At 49.2% G+C, this 20,000-nt stretch overlaps 2 protein-coding genes across 3 annotated transcripts in view; one reads left to right on the top strand and one right to left on the bottom strand.

The window, feature by feature from the left end:
- Nucleotides 1–726, top strand: part of LOC126572687 (insulin-like growth factor-binding protein complex acid labile subunit) — a 10,612-nt gene extending 9,886 nt beyond the window's left edge. The window contains exon 4 of the mRNA XM_050232206.1: nt 541–726. Within this exon, the coding sequence (XP_050088163.1) occupies nt 541–618 (78 nt within the window). The 3' untranslated portion in view covers nt 619–726. The remainder of the gene's footprint in view (nt 1–540) is intronic.
- A 1,279-nt stretch (nt 727–2,005) lies between these two features.
- Nucleotides 2,006–20,000, bottom strand: part of LOC126572686 (very long-chain-fatty-acid--CoA ligase bubblegum) — a 17,999-nt gene continuing 4 nt past the window's right edge. Inside the window, exons 1-8 of one of the 2 annotated variants that reach the window (XM_050232203.1) lie at nt 19,709–20,000; nt 10,978–11,432; nt 10,685–10,895; nt 4,414–4,515; nt 3,475–4,326; nt 3,138–3,407; nt 2,921–3,041; nt 2,006–2,836 (exon numbers count right to left, since the gene is read on the bottom strand). The exon at nt 19,709–20,000 is cut by the window's right edge and continues 4 nt beyond it. In XM_050232203.1, coding sequence (XP_050088160.1) covers nt 2,766–2,836; nt 2,921–3,041; nt 3,138–3,407; nt 3,475–4,326; nt 4,414–4,515; nt 10,685–10,895; nt 10,978–11,375 — 2,025 coding nt within the window. In that variant the 5' untranslated portion in view covers nt 11,376–11,432; nt 19,709–20,000 and the 3' untranslated portion in view covers nt 2,006–2,765. Of the gene's footprint in view, nt 2,837–2,920; nt 3,042–3,137; nt 3,408–3,474; nt 4,327–4,413; nt 4,516–10,684; nt 10,896–10,977; nt 11,433–16,471; nt 16,738–19,708 lie in introns of those variants that run through there. The other variant, XM_050232204.1, reaches the window with a different exon arrangement.

The following is a 20,000-nucleotide window of genomic DNA, read 5'->3' on the forward strand; positions in this document are numbered from 1 at the left end:
TCGTGTCCATCGTCGGACACGTTGCGGGATGACAAACGACGATGGTACTACTACGGATGATGCTGCTACTCGGACGCGGCCGCCACACTAACGAACGATAATTTTCGAATGATGCGCGATGGAAACCGCGTGAAAAACAAAAACCACCGCACGGAACCTCACCACCAACCGATGGGAACCCGAAACGACGAACGCTTCCGGGCGCATACGCTTCGTTAACTCCGTCGTCCGACCGCTGTCCTTGCTGCTGTCCTTGCTGTTGTCGTCACCGGGGTATCACATCGGTGGACTTCCACTTCAACAACAAACTGGTCCGTTCGATGCAATCCCCGATGCCCGGTGGCTAACCACGCGATGCCGTTGTTGATGATTGGTGGCCACTACCCTGTGTTGACTTCCGGGACGAAAACAACCACCCTCTGCTGCTCGCGGTGTCGGTTGGTTGGTGTGCTTCTTATTTGGCTGCTACACACGGGGCTGCTTCGGAAAATGGCGTCAATTTGGCAAACATGGATACTGCTTGTGTCGGTTCCGTTGCAGCTCGAGTATAACATACCGGATGAGCGCGATGTCGCCTTCCGGAAGGCGCTGGAAGCGAACGGTACCAGTACCATATGAGTGATGTTCTACCACATCCACGGATCAGAGCTTTCGAACGTAATCTATTTGATTGTTTAACTATCCGAGAACATTCGTATCAATAAATCGTTATCGGCTCGCTTCGGACTGTTATGCTCTACTCTCTTCGACGAGCAGCTACGGATGTGGCTTTAGTTGAACCACCGTTCGAACTCTTAATCTCATCGCTCTCCCATCGCGAGAAAATTCTTTTCATCTAGCGCAAGAATGTTGCACTTTGAAATGCTAATCAGTAAATATTTCAATAATGCGCCACGCGATTGAATTGAAGCAAACCGGGGGTTCACGAACGGCGAGCAAAAGGAAACCATCTACAATTGAAAGGCCAAGACCGAACCAGAACATCATCTCCCGCGTATTAGCGGGCCGGTTTGCGAATCATTTGGTTGGCCAGCGTGGCCGCGGCATTATCATTCGTTTACTTTGCTGGCAAAAGTCTTTCGCTGCCGTGTAAGACGTGGCTTAACTTTCGAGCCCGTTCTCAAGAACCGGCCCGATCCCGATTGAATTGGTCAAGAGATAAAGGAGCCAACCATCGTCTCTTCTCGCCAGGTTTCTTCAAGAAACACACACCCGCACACACCTACACGAAGAACAATCGAATGCTCGGGGGGCACGAAATTAGCTTACCAACTTTGACCGGAGCAGAACCAACTTTACTCCGGGCCGAGTTTTACCGTCGAGCTTGCTGGAGCCATTCGAACAGAAAGAAGAAGAAGGACGCTCTAGCCACCGATATGGACACCGCAAGGACATGCTGAAGAAATCCGAAAATTAAATGCAAATTAATCGACCCCATTCCGGTCCGGATCGATAAACCCCCGAGCCCCGTGAACCGCTTTTCCGCTGGTCACATTGTCCAGCCTTAAGCCGATAGGGATAGCAACGGAACAAACGGACCGCACGGTCCGTCGCAGGCCCAACCTACCGATCCCTGAAGAGAGCACAAGAGCAAGAACGAAATAGAAAGAAAGGGAACGAGCTACTCAGAAAGTCAGCCATCGAGCAGCATCCGAGTCACGAACAAGGATTTTCGATTTTTATCCATCCGGAAATTCGATTTGTACCTTCCCCGAGCCTTCCTAGGCTGCCCGGAGGGTACTTTAAGTTTGAACTCTCGAGCGACCCGCAGGCAGACCACAACCCACGGCCGCCCACAGCATTCATCGATGACCAACTTTGACTTCTCTGCAAGCTGGCCTGCTGACTGCAATTTGCGTTAGCAGTTCGAGATTTAAGTCGAAGTTTAAGCCGCATAACAAACAGACCAACTATTCGGTAGAGATTTGTCCTACCCGATCGGATGTTGTCTCTGTTGCCCCCATTCATTCGATGCGAGTGGCGTTGATAAATGTATGATTCGACCGTCGTTTTAGAAAGTTTTCGTTTGATTTTATTCTTATATAAATCGCTTTGAATTGGTTTGTTTGATTTTGTTTTTTTTTGTGAAGGCACCAGAACATTCACATCTCTCTCTATCTATTTACAACCGCGTTTGGCGTGTAACTGTGAGCCGCAGAGGACAGGAATGACTAAATGCAGTATGGCAAGGTAATGCGCTGGCAAAAGTGTGTCTCCGCATGTCTTTAGCTACGGTTTACCAACGACGCGCTAGGGTCACTGAAGGAATGTCGTTCAGCCGTACACACTCGCGAACAACAATATCACCAAATTACAATCGAAAACATTACGACCAATAGACAAACCAACAATCATTCTCCCCTTTAACGCCCTCCTCATCGCCGGGACACAATCTCTCAAGGCACAGGTTTAACAAACAAGAATCTCTAACTAGTCGCAGGCATCCTTCGCAGCGTTGCAAGCTTCCAGCGCGGCTGCAGCAGCGACGGCCACGAAGGAGGTTTTTTTCCTGCATTCAGGCGCATTCAACGCGGCTCGGTGGCGCTTCCACTGCCACTCTAATCTTAATAGTGTCACACTTGTCCCATCGATCTCCATGAGCAGAAACAGTAGGTTAATAGTAGTTTTAGCGAATAGCCAAAAGAAAAAAGAAAAAACAAAACATAAATCACACCCCGCCCTTTGTGGGTGCAGAATTTTCACAAAACACTATCAGTAAGCTAACGAATTGTGTGAAGCGCAGACGCAGGAGCGAATGGACATCGTTAGTAGAAGCCCTCGATAATGTCCTTGTTCTTCTCCACTACAACGTTACGTTTCACCTTCAACGTAGGGCCTGCAACGTTTGATAGAAAGCGACATAAACTATAAGGTTAAACAGTTCCCGTATCCCCAAAAAGCCAAACTGATAAACACATACCTAGCTCACCACCAGGAACGGAGAAGTCTTCCTTGAGCAGGGCAAACTTTTGAATCTTTTGTGCGTTCGAGATGGCCTTCAGGTTCGCCCGGTCAATTCCCTCCTGGATAGCTTTGAGTACCTGGGGGTTGGTAAAACCAAGATGGGTTGAAAACGGGTTAAAGATATTCTACGGTCCCACAACGGCAGGACGGTCTTAAATCCCCACAAAACCCACCTTCGGACAGGGACCAGCGGCATGGATTTCGCTCAGTTTGCCGTACTCCGCCCCAAACTCCTTGAGGGCGGCGATCGTCTCCGCTGTTAGTTCGTCCTTCGGTGCGCCCGTATCGAGGTTCATCTGCGTCTTGAGCGTAATCAGCATGGTCAGGAACTTGCGCTTATCGCCGACCAAGAACGCGTTGCTCACAAACGGAAGCTCATTCTTGACGAGATTCTCCACGTTAACCGGCGGTATGTTCTCACCACCAGCAGTGATAATCAGTTCCTGTTGATTTGAGACGAAAGTAGTCATTAAACACCACAAATCAGGGACCCCCTCGTGTATACCGTACCTTGATACGTCCGGTGATGTAGATGAACCCAGCATCATCAATGTATCCGACGTCACCGGAGTGCAGCCAGCCATCCTCATCGATCGCGTCCTGTGTTTTCGCCTCCTCCCCGATGTACCCCATCAGGATGTGGCGTCCACGCATACAAATCTCACCGTGGCCCCGCTCGTCCGGTTTGTCAATCTTCGTCTCGCAACCACCGAGCGCCTTTCCGATCGTGTCAAAGTTGTAGCTATCCGGAGCGGTCAGCGAGTGGGCACCGGATGATTCCGACATGCCGAACGCTTCGTTGATCGGCAAATCGAGGCTCATAAAGTACTTCTTCGTCTCGCGATCCATCGGTGCGGCAGCCGTCGCAAGTGTCAGGCAACGCGAAAAACCGAGCGCATCCTTCACCTTCGACAGCAGATAGTTGCGCACCAACCGGTACTGCCACGAGTTCGTGGGCTTTCCCTCCATCGCGTTCAGGTGATGCTGCAGGGTGACACTCTTCGCCCAGCCGGCCACCATCTTGCGCAAGGCGGTGCTCTGCGCACCGACCGCCAGCATCTTCTCCTGGATCTTCTCGTATACCCGCGGAACGGCCAGCATACGCGTCGGTTTCGCTTCCTGCAGCGTATGGAGTAACGTTCCTTTCATTGCGTCCTTATCGGCAAAGTACACGGTGCAAGCGAACTGTAGGGTCAAGAAGATATCCACCATCTGGGCTGCCACGTGACTGAGGGGAAGAAAGGATACGAGCACCTCTTCGGCGTACCGGATCTGGTGCAACCGTTTGCCGATCGAGTACGAGTCCCAGGTGAGACTGTCGTGGCTCAGCATCACTCCCTTCGGATTACCCACCGTACCAGACTGCGGAGCGAAAGTTGAAAACAGGTTAATAAGAATTACAACATGGCGGCCACCACCATCGCAGATAAAAGGAAAAAGGATTCTTACCGTGTACACCAGGCAGCAGCACTGATTGATGGCAATATTGGCTAAACGATTGTTGAACTCTTCCTCCACATCGTCCACGTTCATTTCCACAAGCTCCGACCACTACCGGTTCCGTATCAGCAGCACCATGTTGCGCACCGGAAAAGAAGACAGAACAAGTGCAAAAATGAGACATTCATTTCCTACGACACACATCCGATTCAGACATTAAAATTCACTCAAAAAAAAACGACGCCGAGAACGGGAAGGCGAAGTGAGAAGTGAGAAATAAATTCAAAACATTAAACGCCAACATCCCCCGGTACGCCTGGCGGTGTTGATTGTAATGCAAATGGCACGGGCCATAACAATTGTCCCAATCGCACCAGATGCTCCCGCGCTCCCTCACAAAACAGATTCGGAAATTCGGTGCTGGAAATGGAACGGAACGAGACGACCCCAAGCGCGGCGTCGTGCATCGTCTAGGGCTCGGAAAGGATGAGTATAATGACAGTATTTTCTTTAAATGAATTGAATAAATTGCGGAAAAACCCCTTTTGCAGTCCCCAAACAGTCACGGGAGACCGTCAGAACCGTGGCCCCAAGATCATCATCAACAAAACAAAGACGAAATCGGCGCCAAAGCCAAAGAGTGATGAAGTTGGCCTGCAGTCAAGTCACGACTTGACTCGTCCAGGAACTCATTCCGACCGAACCGGGTCGGTTGGTCTGTCGATCGGTCGGTTGGTTGGTCTGTGGTATGTGCTCTCCGTCTTCACCTCGTCCCGGTGAGGGGCACGGAACGAGTCCGTGATTTCCATTCGAAACGGGCGTTCCATTGACAGCTTCCGTACCACCGGAGCCCACCAAGCTGGGTCCCGGCCACAGACGAACTCAATTATGGCTCCCTTTAGCACAGTACGCCGTGTCTTTCAGAACAACAGGCCTTTGGCGACGTTACGGCGCGGTCCGTGGCACGAAATTGAATGAAACAAAGGGGAACGAGTCGAAGGTTGATTCGGGCTCATCTGCTTCCAGTTTTTCGACCAAACAAGGAGTGGGAAACATCGAAAGAGAGAGAGAGAGGGAGAGAGAGAGAGCAATCTTGGGGACCGATTCCAATCGGTTCCTTGGAGCTCCAGGAAGCAAATCGTCCATGAATTCGAACTGTCGCATCCCCTTTTTACCCCCAAAAAGAAACGTACAGTGTTGTGGTCAGGTGGGAGAAAGGAAGAGGACCATGGACTGGGAGCGGTGGGCGTTTAATGTACTGTCATTTCCGTGCCGCCCCGGATAACTATCGGCCGCACGCCGCATTTCGTTATCTCGAGCACGTACCCCACAAACGATTTCCGTTTCATAACCATAACGGAACGGAACATTGTTCCGACGAAAGATTATTGGTTGCTAGGTTGCGGCCATCGTAAAGCATCCGAAAAAGCACCCTCACCGGTACCCTGTCCCGATTGATAATGTCGGAACCGCAAACAACCGGGAACGGACTGCGGCCGGGCCCTCGGTTCGCCCACTCCTCAGCTGCTAGTGGCTCCGAAAAGCGGACGCGGACTGAGACTGATGCAATGCAATAAATCATACAATATGTATCGACTCCACCAGACATTGGCAATGTGTCTGGAGAGCGAAAGAGAGAGAGAGAAAGAGAACGCGCGCCCCTTGGGACCGGATACTGGAGGACTACTTTCAAGGCCCCTCGAAGGTATCCTGGCAACGGCGGGTAATTTCATTTGCTGCCGTCGCGACGCGACGCACTCCGGTCGGTCTGTCAACTGGCGGCTAGCGGAGATGGTTGGGTTCCGCATTCGATGTGATACACGCCACTCAACCGCTTATCAATCATGTGCGAAGAAAAATTGACTATTCGTTCCCGATGCGCCCGATTGCGGCCACCAAAGACCAGCCCATGGGCGTTGGGATGGCTTGATTGGATTGAAATAGCCGTTGAAAAAGCTCCAAGAACAGGCGCCTCCATCCAACCTCCATGCGCCGTTCTCAAGCAGCAGAAGCAGCAGCAGCGTGCCATTGACAACAACCACGACAACGACGTCGACGTGCCGGGCCGGGCCGCGTCGCTCTCGCTCATTCATGCTATGCTGCCATGAATCGCTAACAATTTGCTTTCTCCGGGTTCGGTTTCTGGTGCTTCTGGTCTGCTGCTACGAAACCACCAAATGCCATTGCGAATGGGGTCGGCTTTTTGCATCTCGGGAGCACCGAGCAGTGCGAGCCGAGTGCGACCCAGAGCGTGGCCACCGAACCGACCGAAGATGCTATGATTTATTTGGTGCGATTATTTATGATATATTGAGGCGCTTTCTTGAGCTTTTCCACAAGCGGCGCGTCACGGTCGAGCCATTCTGTCATGCTATTCTCCGCGCACGTACTACTACACCAGTCGCACAGTCCTCAAGGGGTATCCGTATAAGATAAAATGAAAGAATTACGATGAACTTACAAACGAATTGTTTGAACCTTTCGTGCCAACAACGGTAACGGGGTGACGGTTCTCGGAAGTTGTTCACATACTACGCTGCTCCACATTCGGTGGCTTCATCGTGACCACATGCCTTCAAAACAGACCCTCTTCCTCCTCCTTAGTTAAATCACGATACGCAGAAACGGTGGTAATCTGATTTTGCCATTTGAAATGTTGCAATTCTAACCACAAACGGGTGCACGAATATAAATTTGCAGATATTGTGCCAACAATAGGAGGTTCATCTCTACTCCACATTTTTCAATTATTCTTATTTTTAGACATTCTCCTACTCATCTGCTGGGAATTATGATAAACAAAACAATCTTTTGGTTTATGACGTCATCCTCAAGCTGCGAAAATCATTCGCATTGTGTTCCTCTATCCATAATATAGAACTTTGAGCCCTAAAATACTATACTCGGAGTTATTCACACGTTTCTGTACCAATTAATAACATATGAACTATTTTATTAGCTAATCAGAGAGGCTTTGTTAATAGAAAAGAAGCTTAAAGGATGTCTATTTGAGAAAACAAATAATCCAAAAGTGACTAACAATGGGAGATATGAACTAGATAAACAATGCCAAATCAAGTTGTAGAATCAAAACGCCACCTCAAGTCCCCTACAAAACGTTTCCTGCTTTTACTTTAAGAGAAAATCCAAAACATTTACCATCGTAAACAACTGCAAAAGAACCCACACGCTGCTCCACACTGTTTCACGCATGTTTCGAATGTACCGCCAATCAAACGAAGCTCACAACGCTCATCCCACTGCTGATCATGATGGTGATGATGCCGATGATGATGATGATGATGATGATGGTGCGACGATACTACGTGCCATTGAACATGATCGAACTCCGCAGTGTTCACGCACTCAAAGTAGGGTTCTCGAGGCTCGCGACTAAGAGAACGATGGAATGAGGGGTGGGCGAGGTGGGTGAGCCACCCGAAACCGACCGTGGCGTTACATGTTATTTTTATTTTTCCCATCTTACATCCCATCTCCAACAACTCCGCTTCAACGCCACCCACCCCGGAAAAGCAGCATGGGAACTTTACAGCAGCAGCAACATTTGATTCTGCGCGAAGAACGGTGGCGAGAAAAACCGTTGAACCGCACGCGGAAGACGATGGTTCTCGCATCCCTCGCCCCACTCAGCGCGGCCACCACTGCCGTTGGCACTGCGGATAGTCAAAATGCGTCAACTTCGCAGGTGTTATCATCGTTAATGGTTTAACATGCAGACCGCAGCGGAATGGAGTGGAGTGGCTGGAGAATCCCAAGCTCCAACCAAGCTCCGGTGAGGGAAAACCGAGGCTGTTCCAACAACATACGCGCGTTGTTGCCTGCAGCTGTTGCCGCCACATGCCGTGATGAGAAGCTGTGGCCAAGTTTGCTTAGGTCATGTTCGGTGATTAATGACGCGCCAACGATGCTACCGCGCTCAGATTCTGATGCTTATTCTTCTCCCATAGCCAATTGTTGTGCGGCCCTGGTTGGCTGGTCTTCTGATCGTTACCGGCAGCGATTTGTTGTGTTCTGCATATAATGCTGCATAGGATAATCGACAGCGATCTGGAGCATCATCCTGGATGGAGGACTCTGACAGCCACTAAATGCCTGTTCCAGTCTGCCCCAAGCGATCCTGGTTGCTTGTTCCAATGGGCAATTCCATTACCAACATTACGAATCGTCAAAAGGGAAAAAATCAAAACTAAACGAAACTAAAACAACCCCTCGTCGAATGGCCACGCAGTCGGATGAATACACTAAAAGCTATTACTGCACCCCCGGGAAGCGAGGAAGACACTGCGAATTCGAAACTACCGAACACAGAAAACGTTCAATTCAGCTGGAAGCGATGGCAAAACGGAACCCCTGAAAAAAGGGTCATACCACCATTCCGCCACACTGCAATCAGCTTGAAAAAGGCTTTTAATAGTAAAAGCACTCCCGATTGCACCATTTCTGTGAATGTTCTGTTTTTATTCGAATGACCCCTACGCTACGGGACCGTACAACCTTCGTCTAAGGCCAGTAAGGCCGAGGAAAGAAACCGAGGTGACAATTCGGAGATTATGTGTCCGTCGCGCCACGTGGTTCGCGATCGTCAGCACATAACCGACGCTCGCGGAGCTGTCTGGCGAGGCGGAAGCAGGTGTAATTTGGATAGTTGCGCGCGGAGCTAATTTGCACATTTGTTTTTTTTTTTTTGCGCTCGCTCCATGATTCTCGATTTTCTGTGACTTCCTTTGGATCCCTTTTTTTCGTCGAGGGGGCATCTAAATGGGATCCATTCGGTCCCTCGGAGAGAACGGCTCGATACCGGCACCGTGCTTGGCATCGAGGAGCGAAAAATGGGAATTGAAAATTAGGCAAAACACTGCCAACAGTCATTGTTTCCGCATTTTTTCCCCCGTTTTTTTATCTTCGCACATTTTGCTTGCATATCCTGACGGTGTCGGTGCCGGTAATGGTAATTTGCTGGAGCTGGAATTCTAATTGAATTGAAAGTCCCGCAGCCGCCACCGATGATGCCAAACGATTCGTTCTCGCTGATGTACGGCAAACTATCTAGATGAATGGAAATGGAAACTGGCTGGCTGGAAGCGTAGATCCTGTCGCAACGATCCGCAACCATCGGTGCCACAACAAAGCTAACTGGGACTGGGTCTGGAGAGAACAAATCATCGTTATACCTGGCCCATCTTCCACCCCGAAATGTCCCATATTCTCTCGCATGGCTAGAAACAGCCAGCACAAACAAAACATTCAAACCCTGCTCGAGGTGATGGTGGAGAGGTGAATAATTTTTTGCCTACCCATTTCCACCATTTCCTTCCATTTTCATCGCAATGTCGCTCCACACAATCATCACCATCATCACCAGGAGGAATTCTGCCATTCGACTCGACGACGGGTGCGATGCTTAAAGCGAAACGAAAAGGAACGCGGAAAAAAATCATTTCTTAGCACCTGGCTCCGGTACCGGGACCCGGAACCATCTCCGGGAAGGATGGATGGATCGAAACCCGAAAACCACCAACCTTCCTCAGGGGGGGGGGGGGTATGAGAAACCACGATGAAAGCAGCCATCCCGACACCCGGCCTGGGGCGATGCGAGTACATTATAAAAATGGTGTCATCTGCCGGCCACACCTGGCACACCGGGTCATGAAAAATTGAAACCGAAAAAATGCAAATAACATCACCATCGGGAGGGGTCCAATGACGAATTCAGGTGCCGGTTTTTTTTTTTTTTTGTCTGGTCACCCTCAACCTTGCGCCAGCGGCGATTTCAAACCAAAAATCTCCCTTTTTTGGGGAGGGGATATATTTTACTGTTTCATTACACCATGAAACGCTGCTTTAAAAGGGAAGAAGCGAATGAAGTACATGCAACTTGGATGAAAATTTTAAAATTCGCATCCCATTGGTAAGTCGCGCCACAAATGGCATATAAATCCGTTCCGCTGGAACCGCGAGCGAACGAACGATAAGGGTGGCCGGAGTAAAGCACCACCATTCAATTGATCAATTGGCCCCACCAGCGCTGACCCTATAAATCCGGGCGACCATTAACGGAGCCAGTGCAAGCTGGCCGATCCCTTCGGTAACCGTGGCGCAAATGGAATGGAAAATCCGCGGAAAAAGTGCATCTTCAAAAGCACCACCATCACGCTTCGCCACCGTTCCGTGCATGTGGGTATGTGCAAGGAAAATGAATAACTGTAACAGGACAAAAGTCCTCCGCTGGATGGGTGGAACCACCACCATCGCCACTTACGCGATAGTAACCGTCCTCGCGCTTCACATACGGTGCGTACGGTGGCATCGTTTGAATGACGGTTTTCAGGAGCGGCAGATTCGGGCGAATGGAGCGCACTTTTTCCATCTGCTTCGCGTCGTCAACCACCACAATCTGGGCCCGGGAACTCTCCAGTACGTGTTGCACCGATTCGGCCGAGTTGGTGGTGTACACACCGGCGATAATTCCACTATTAGAAGAGGGAAGAAGAGAACGACACGGTCAATAACTAGGGCAGCTTATGGTGGGTCGAAGAGGAAAGAAGGTCTTACCCAGCATGGATCGCCGACAGTTCGGCCACGAACCACTCGGGACTGTTGAAGGCAAGGACGGCGACGGTGTGGTGCGGTTCCAGGCCCAGCTTGACGAACACCTTCGCCATGTGATAGACCCGGTCGCGGTACTCGCGATAGGTGACGGTTTGCCACTTTTTCTGCGAATCCTGGTACACCATGGCGGGATGGTCGGGATGGTCACGCACCGTTCGGTTCATCAGATCCGGCACCGAGAGGGGATCGAGCGAGGCCAAGCCCTCCTTGGCGATGCGTAGCTTCACCGGGATAGACGGATCGGTGCTGATGTAGCTGTCGGCCGGCAGAATACGGCCAGTGGGGCCCGTCGTGGAGTCGGGCGCCCCAACCGGTTTACCATTCGCTTCCTCACCGGACATTTTTGAGCTGGTAGGCGAGGTGCCCAAGGTCACGAACCGTTAGCAAGTTAGATAATCCTGTTCGATGCGGGAATACAAGGATGAAAAAATGTGAGAATAAGAGTTTTCTTATAAGATATTATTAGAGGCGGGCATATAATGTGGACAAGGTCTCCACAATTGCGTCAAACGTGTCGTGTTTTCTCTCTATTGGTTCATGATCGCAATTAGACAATTAACGCACGCAACCAAATTAAGACAAAAAACCTCTAGCCACATTCTTTAATGAGCCGACGTAAGCGCTCATCATTTTGAGGCACGCACCATCATGGGTGCGTTGCCCTCTTTTCGTTAACTTGCCAAGACCATTGAGCGACGAACGAAAACTTTTTTTTTTCCTTTTAACATCCATCTGCCCTTATTTAACTATAACGTTATGGGGAAGAGCCTATGAGAGCCAATTATTATTCGTTTCATTTTAAATGAAACACATTATATAGGTTTTTTTATGTATATATATAAATGTATATAGGTTTTTTAATTGATTTAAAAATGCTTGAGAGTGTGGTCTGTATAAGTTAACTACTGCTTTAATGAAAAATAAGCTTCTTGAATTATTTTTTGATTGGGCAGAAAAAAGCACAAGAAACAGCAACGAGTTACTCCATAAAACATAACATAAAACGATTCTTCGAAAACCCTCAGGGAGATTGAAGCTTCCAATAGATATTACATTGAATAAGATGTTACCTAACGTTGCACATAATAAAATACTAAATTCAAAATACTAAAATGGCCTAATACCTAATGATATGGTACTCGAGCACAATTTTAATACTAAAAATACATTACACTAACGAGGCCAGTATCAGGTTTGCTTAAATCTTTCCCTCACTCAACACATCCAGTGAATGACTCGGGTACTACAACTTCTTATCACCTATCGTTCCGATCCAACCGAATAAGCCATCACCTCGAACGTTCTTCGATGGGGCGGCAGCACACCTCGCTACCACCTTTTGCACGTTAATGAATTTCGAAATTCTGCCAGTCGCTCGCCTAGCGACCAGATGTATCAAGATGTGAGCTTCATTTCGTTACGCAACGAAAGTCACCCATTGCAGCGACTTGATTGATAACATGTAATCACTATCAACGACCTCTCGGTTCTCGGTTCTCTCAGTTGATGGCCTCAAAGACCCGGCCGATAGACCGTACCTACGTGGCCTCAGTGGCCTCATGCTTCTTCAGAACCATCGCCATCGAATGCACTGTGCAATCAGCCACGGTGCACCGTGTGGTCGCACCCAGAGATCAGAGATCATGTTTCATGGACCACCGAGTGGTTCCACGGAAGCCAAAACGAGCCCGCCTGCCATGCTGCATCGCCACGATGCAATTCTCGCTTGGGGGTACGCCGAACTATTACGATGCGAAAAAGGAAAGGACGATGACGATGATGCATGCATACACTAAGTCACATGGTCACCACCAAAGACTAATGGTTGTCGGTTGCCAGTGGGTGCTGGTTTGGGTGTTTGCGAGGGCATATATATATATTTCGCTTTTCGCTTCCTTTTTCGAAGGGATGCCGGATCGCCCCCGGAAATCTCGCGCTGCAACACCATACCAGAGACGGTTTTGGGCATTCGAGCGTTCAAACACACGCTCGGCTCGGCTCGACTCGTTTGCCGTACACCGAGTATCGCAGCCCGATCTACAAGAGTCGTTTGATGATAAAATGCAGGATAGCAGGATGCAGCATATGCAAGCGTGTGGCACAAGTTTTCCTTCACGAGCTCGGTCCTCGGTGCCACATCCAACAGTCCCCTGGAACCGACCCGGGCAGATTGTAAAATCGTAAAATCCCTATTTATGAGCACCGACAGATTCCGCAGCCAAACTGCACCAGCACCGTGGGGGTAACGGGTGGTGCGAAAGGGGTGAGACTTTCGCAAACTTCCCTCTCTTGCTGCTGCTGCTGCTACTCCACTCTCTCCCAAATCGGCAGAATAGCAGATGTGCTTGAACGTTTGGGGTGCAACCATTTTGGGGATGCCAGTAAACCAGCCCTTGGCCGTCGGTGTTTGCTATCGCCAACGGGAGTGTGAAAATGGTGGGGAGGGGCTCCTCTGGGGTTTGAAAAGGGCGCCATCGTGAATGTCTCCCCCGTTTTTGGGGACTACTCGTTTGCCCGTTTGCCAGCTTCATCTCAGCATAATCCATTTTGTATGATGCAGTTTAGCCGGACCATTTTGTGCTGGAAGCGCACTACAACCGCGGCACTACAAAGGAGGAACACATCGCTTCATGGTACAAGATTGTGAGGCAGCGATTGCAATGCTATGATCCATATTGATGATGATTATCATCATCATCAACAACATCATGGCAGCACAAACAGCTTTTCCCGTTCGTGGCATTTTGTGCCGCCGCAGCCGCAAAGCATCGAGAAGTCCAATCGATCAAATGTAGTAATCAGAGCAAATGTTCCTTCGGGAAAAAAGGCACTAAGATCAGTTTTGGGTTTACCAATTCTCCGTTTAGATTATGATATAAATGAAAAACCAGAACCAGCTATGTTAAAGCATGTTGAGATACCTTTCGGTTTCCCATAAATGAATTTGACATAAACCATAGTCCAATCGACATTTTAATCCAATGGAAGGACTTTTAAACACAATTACTGTACGTTACACTTATGGTACATTTTTAAATGTTCCCTTTCTCGGCTTGTCGCAAAACGAATCAGTGAAACATTGACGACAGCTCACCCAAACTGCAAAGGATCGCGAACAGCAGGACCCGCAGAACGAATAGTAATGAAAATGGACATGCTCCCTCCATACCATATACCAAACAGTGACACAGCGTTCGGCATTTCATGTGCGCGAGCCCGCCCAGCGATAATGTAATCAGCTGACACATTACGCTGCACAAAATTGAAATTGAATGGCATTAATTCGGAATTAATCGATCGATTCGCGCCGGCCCGGGCCGCGATCTCAACTATAGCGTCCTTATGCACCGATTGTCGTGAAAAGCGAGAGACGGGGAAGCTTTTGATTGATAATTGTTGGCGGACCGTGGCTTTGTGCGAATGCTGTACCTGGAGGCGCTACACAGGCGCTCGAAAGGGGTGTTTGGCGAACCAATCGGTTGCGCCCAATTAACGATGCAATCCTGCAATCCTGTGACCAATCTTGCTGTCGAGATAAGGTGCTACTAGATAAGGAACGGGGCGCAGGGCCCTGAGGGGAGCCTGGATACCAACTTTGGTGCTATTTTTGGGGCCTCCTGGAGCGAGCTTTGAATCTTTACGCATGATTCGTGAAAGGTGTTCCGGAGAAAACAAAACCATCTATCATGGCACTCCGGTGTCGTTCTTTATCGCTCCCGGGCTTTAACCGTTGGCCCGTGTACCCGTACACTTCCGCAAAGATAATGTTAATCCCGCCAATGAGCTAGCGGAATTGGTTTTAATCCCCTATTGGCACCATAAAACGTGGTCGGTGGCAGTGGCCAAAACACCATCGAGGGTGAGGTAATACAGGCGACATCAATTAGCAACCGGAGCGTTCAATCGTGTTCGTGTTAATGTTCACATTCCACGCCAAAAATGACTAGGCGATCAGATGGCCAGTCCAACTCTATCGATTGGCCACACTTGGAGCAGTTGGAAATCGGAGCACCCTCCAGTGTCGCGTTACAGGCAACCGGCAAACACGCGGCACACATTTCGCGGAGTTGCAGCGCATGCTTCCGAACTATGCTGACCTAGTCTGGATTGCTGCTGTTGCACTTGTTTGCCCGCCGTACGCCGAAAGGCATAACAGCATAAATCACCAACAACAACCATCACACATCAATCGAGGTGAGGTATTAGACGAGCAAACATGATGACAACGCCACGATGGGTCGTACCAGTAACTGAACGATGACTTTTCTGATTTTCAAAGAAACCAAAATCACCCAAGCCACACATTCGCGTCGATCCGTCCCTAGCCAAAGGAGGGTCGCTGTTGCCACCTGTCGCGCCACACAAAAGGAAGAGGGGGCCGGGGAAAATGGGGAAAATTGAAATCAGAAACGGTGCCATGACTTGGCGGAAAGTGAGCGCGCGGGCGCACGTGGAACCAGCGCACCAATACCGGCCACAAATCCGGCTATCGATAGGGCCATCATAATCTCACGGCCAATATCGACCCACCTTACCCTGTCAGCCTATCACACAGCTCCATGTCGAATAATGCTTTCGATAAGGGCCAAAAAGTGTGTGTGGGAACCACGAGGAAACGTCACCCGGGAATCGCGAAAAAAGATCGCTTGTTCACCCTCCTTCTTCCTGCTAGTCCGCTTGTTGCAGCAGCTATCACCAGTAAACAGTCACCTGGTCACCAACGCTACTCTGACTTCACGACGTCGTCGTCGTAGGCGCCACGAAGGCGAGATGTTCGCCGGACAAGCCGTAACCGAAGCTGCTCAATGCCAACAGAAACGATAACGCAATCAACAACAGGATTGTCGTGGTCGTCCAGAGATTAGATGCTGCTGGTAGTAAAGGATAGCGTGCGATCGTTTTACAATGTTTCATCTAATAGACGAATAGTTTCGAGAATGTTTTCTTTTGTTTTCAGAAGAATGCTCCTTCCTAACTAAAAAGATGTCGGATTACACATAAAAACAGAATGTTTGTTTGAGACTCTTTGGTTCCTTTAGATGATCTACATCTCGTCAAATTATCAGAAGCTGGAGTTTCCGATTTCTTTTCTGGCGGAAAGCTTCTCGATCACTCTCGATTACTCGCAACCAGTACGATGCATGAGGCATCATAAAGCAACCCAGCATGCGTACATCTCTCAGCTATCAGAGTCTCATTATCAATCGAGAGCACGTTGAACTTTGATCCCGAATCCGGAGATGTTTGTTACATAATGCCAAAGGAAACGCAAACAACTTCCATCTTTTCAGGTGAGGACACCGGCAATGACTTCCACAAGGTACTAGTGGAACTGTTATGTAAATTGAATCATTAATTCCGCCATCACATGCAACACTGGAACTTTTCTAGCAATTGAACTCGCTAGCAAAGTGTCGACACTGGCACGTGGTCCTACCTGGCACAGCGCTCAACCGACCCGGATGAACCGAGTCGAGGATCACGGGATGAGAACCAAAGGATAAACCCCAAACCCCACACTCCACTGTCGCTCTCTAACAAACACAGACACACGAAATACACGGCTGAGAGTCCTGCTACTGTAGACACCACCGAACTCCACGGCTACGTGTTTGAAACTGAATTCTGAACCTCGCAAGCCGGCCGGTGGAACCCTGTTCGATTGACAGCGGCAGCCTCGAAACACCAATACCTGCCGATCTTCTCGCTGACGACCACGGAGTACAAGTAACCTCGTCGGTACGACCCGACTGTGGCGCCCCAAAACAGGCAACGGGCCAACAACTAATCTAATCACCAATTGGTGAGTCCTCCACCACCGAACCTCGTCCTCCTCCTTCTTGCCCTCTCGCTCGTTCGGCTGATAACGACAGCGCGTTGCATTCCAGTCAACGATCCGGTACCAATCGATGACCGGGGATGACGGTCATCAATGCTTTAAGGTTGATCCTCTCGATTGCGAGTAATCAGCGTATGGTCGCAGTACAAGATCCAGCGATTCGAATGCTTGTCTGCGTGAGTAACGGCGTACGATCAGGATCGCGATCCCTGTATATGAGATCAGCGAGATGTTAAATCAAACCCGTTGCAAGAGACAGACAGCAGAGCGAACAGCACCGTGGACCTGAAAATCGGAACACTTCACGAGTACACCCAATCGTAGCAGGTGTTGTCGCGGCGCTAGCTGATAGCACGACGCACCACCACTATAGGCAAGCCTCTTCTTCCACAGCATGCAGCGCGGCCAGCAGCTATAGCCGCTGGTGCATGTGCGTAGCGATAAGGGGGGGGAAAAGTGGAAAATTGAAACATTGTTTTCGTTGCTGATTGCTGGCAGCGGCTTGGTGGTGACTATTTTTACCACAAAGGTTATGACTCGGAGTTTAGCCCGGATCTGATGCCGGATCCATTTATATTTTTGATTTTTTTTTGGGAGGAACGTATAGCAGCTCCGACTAGAGTCATCTAGCACACTCGCAGACATTCAAAATTGATAATCCATTTTGGAGAGATTCTTAGTGTCGCCCCGCTGCTTGCTAGTATTAGTGGGGAGGATTAGAGATGCCTAGCAGGACGACCTTTGGAGCTGTGCTAAAGGTTGCGCTGGACCGGTACGGTCACGAGGCTTCACTCGCTCGAAGCGTGCTCTTAACCGGTCATAGTGCATCTTCCAGGCGTTGAAGAACTGGCGTCAATATTGGGATTAAAGGGCAAGTTTTAGAAGCCGTTCGATCCGGAGCTTATCGCTGGCCGTGGTGCGTGATGCAAATGAAAAAAAGCGGAGTTTGCAGGGGAAAACCCAACCTAATAAACCATCATCTTCGAAGCGACAGCCTATCGGAGAGGCAATCGTCACAGGTCCGTAGATAGTGGACGCGTATAGCCAGATAATAAATCATTACCAGCTGTATCCACTCATCCCCGGTACCATCGTATTCCCCCTGCCGACCGTACCAGATAACTGTAATCAGCTGGTAAAACACCCTAACACATGTGGTGACATCGGTCTTTCTATCGTTTCCTAGCGGTTGTCAATAACGTCGCCGAGGGTGTGTACAATTTATGGTGGTGTCTTGTAATAAAAAAAACACTTCTATTATCTGGTCTTATCATTGCGTCTGTTCCCTCAAAACAAAAAATAAAGAAAGCTAAGTGAAGGAAGACCGTAGTAGTAGTGTAAACTTCTAGTCAACTCTGTTACTTGTAGATTGGATTGCCGACGCTAGAGGATTACTTTTGCGCCATCCACTACGCTGTCGATCATGGTAAATATTGTTGTTTAATCCACGTAACCCGACAGAGTTATGCAAACAACCGATTGCCGTTGAGCTAAAAACGAACGCCCATCCATCCATCATCCACCGGAGATCACGATCTTTCCAGCAGGCGACCAAGGGTTAAATTGGTAAGAGATTAGAGCGCTCGACGGCTCCTGGCTGCACTAGGAGCTGGTGATGGTGCTTATCACTCACCGCGAAAACACAGCAAAGTCACGAACTTCAGTCCCTGAAGGACAATGCCAATGTTACGGAATTGCGCTTGAAAACGAGAGCTGATTCGCTGATCAAGATCGCATAGGTAACGCGCGCACACGGTAACTGCGCCACGATGCATTACATTCCCTCGTGTGACACAAAATCACGCCACACATCGGTCGAGTGTTGAGTGGCAAGTATCGCGCGGTCCGCCCCCAAGGGGTAATTATAGATGGTGTATCTGATCGAATCCGTCAACAATCGTGTAATATCTACTCCATCAAACAATAGCAACAGTATCAACGACATGGCGAGGATTGAAGGCTCGCCTTTCTGTTATTGTTAATGAAGGATGGAGACGGATGCTGCCGGTGGCGTGGTGCTTATATTTAAATCGCGTACATCCGCACCAGAACATAACAGAGACTCTAACTTATACAACAAAATGCTTATAACGATTGATAAAGTTTTTAAAGAAATTGCGATCTTTGAGAGAAATTTCAAACTCGAATTCCGGACCTTATGGAATAGTTCTGGTTGTAAGTTTTAATATTTAACACAATCTTCTGAGGGTTTTTTTAGCTCCCAACTGAAACGATGGGAAGTTCCAACCGGCGAAAACAAGTTATGCCACGTTCTGTTCGTTCCCACCATGTCCCTTACGATCGAGTGTACGATGATCGAATTGGCTTCACTGTTGATCTTGCTGTTGAGCTTTGAACCACTTGTGAAATAAATACCGGACGCGTAGCCCACCGAAACATGTTCCTGATGGTAATATCCATAGATACCTTCGTCGACCTTCGACGAGCAACGATCAGCTGGTAAGCGAGCGTGGCCAAACATGAGAAGATCAGCTCGTAAAAAAAGGTTCCCCCGAAAAGCGAAACAAAAACGTCTCTCGCGTATTGAACCATACGCTCGCGACACGCAAAACAGCATCCACTTGTGACTGACGACGACGACAATCATATCACTGAGACTGCTGATGTGCTCTCGGCGAATACCCGAGAGCGGTTTCCGGCCGGCAGCTCAACACAACCCTTTAACGCGAGCAAACCTGAAGCCTTTTCCTCATGCAGATCGTACACGAGGGCTCTCTTGTGCCGGTCTCTCCTCGCTTAGATAGATCGTTTATCGAGTCGCGCTTAGCAAGATCACTCTCACCATGCAAATACACGCTACACAAAAACACATACCTAAATGCTTCCGATGTCGCGGAACCGCGTGGCCTTCACGAAACACTTGAGACACTGAATCTTCGAACCGAAAACACAGACGATTGTGCTGGATTTTTGGATTCACTGAAAACTTTTGAACAATCAACACGTTTCAACACACAAAAAGACACATGCTCGGCAGAAGCTTTCATCTAACAATCCGCACTGTTGCGAGCGGAGAGTGAAGCTTATTCCTTCTACTAAGCCGCGTGAGCTACACAGCGCGAGACCCGCTATGGACGATCGTTAGCAACCGAATGCCGGGTACGGA

Source organism: Anopheles aquasalis, chromosome 2 (genome assembly GCF_943734665.1).
Source record: "Anopheles aquasalis chromosome 2, idAnoAquaMG_Q_19, whole genome shotgun sequence".
NCBI classification, from domain to species: domain Eukaryota; kingdom Metazoa; phylum Arthropoda; class Insecta; order Diptera; family Culicidae; genus Anopheles; species Anopheles aquasalis.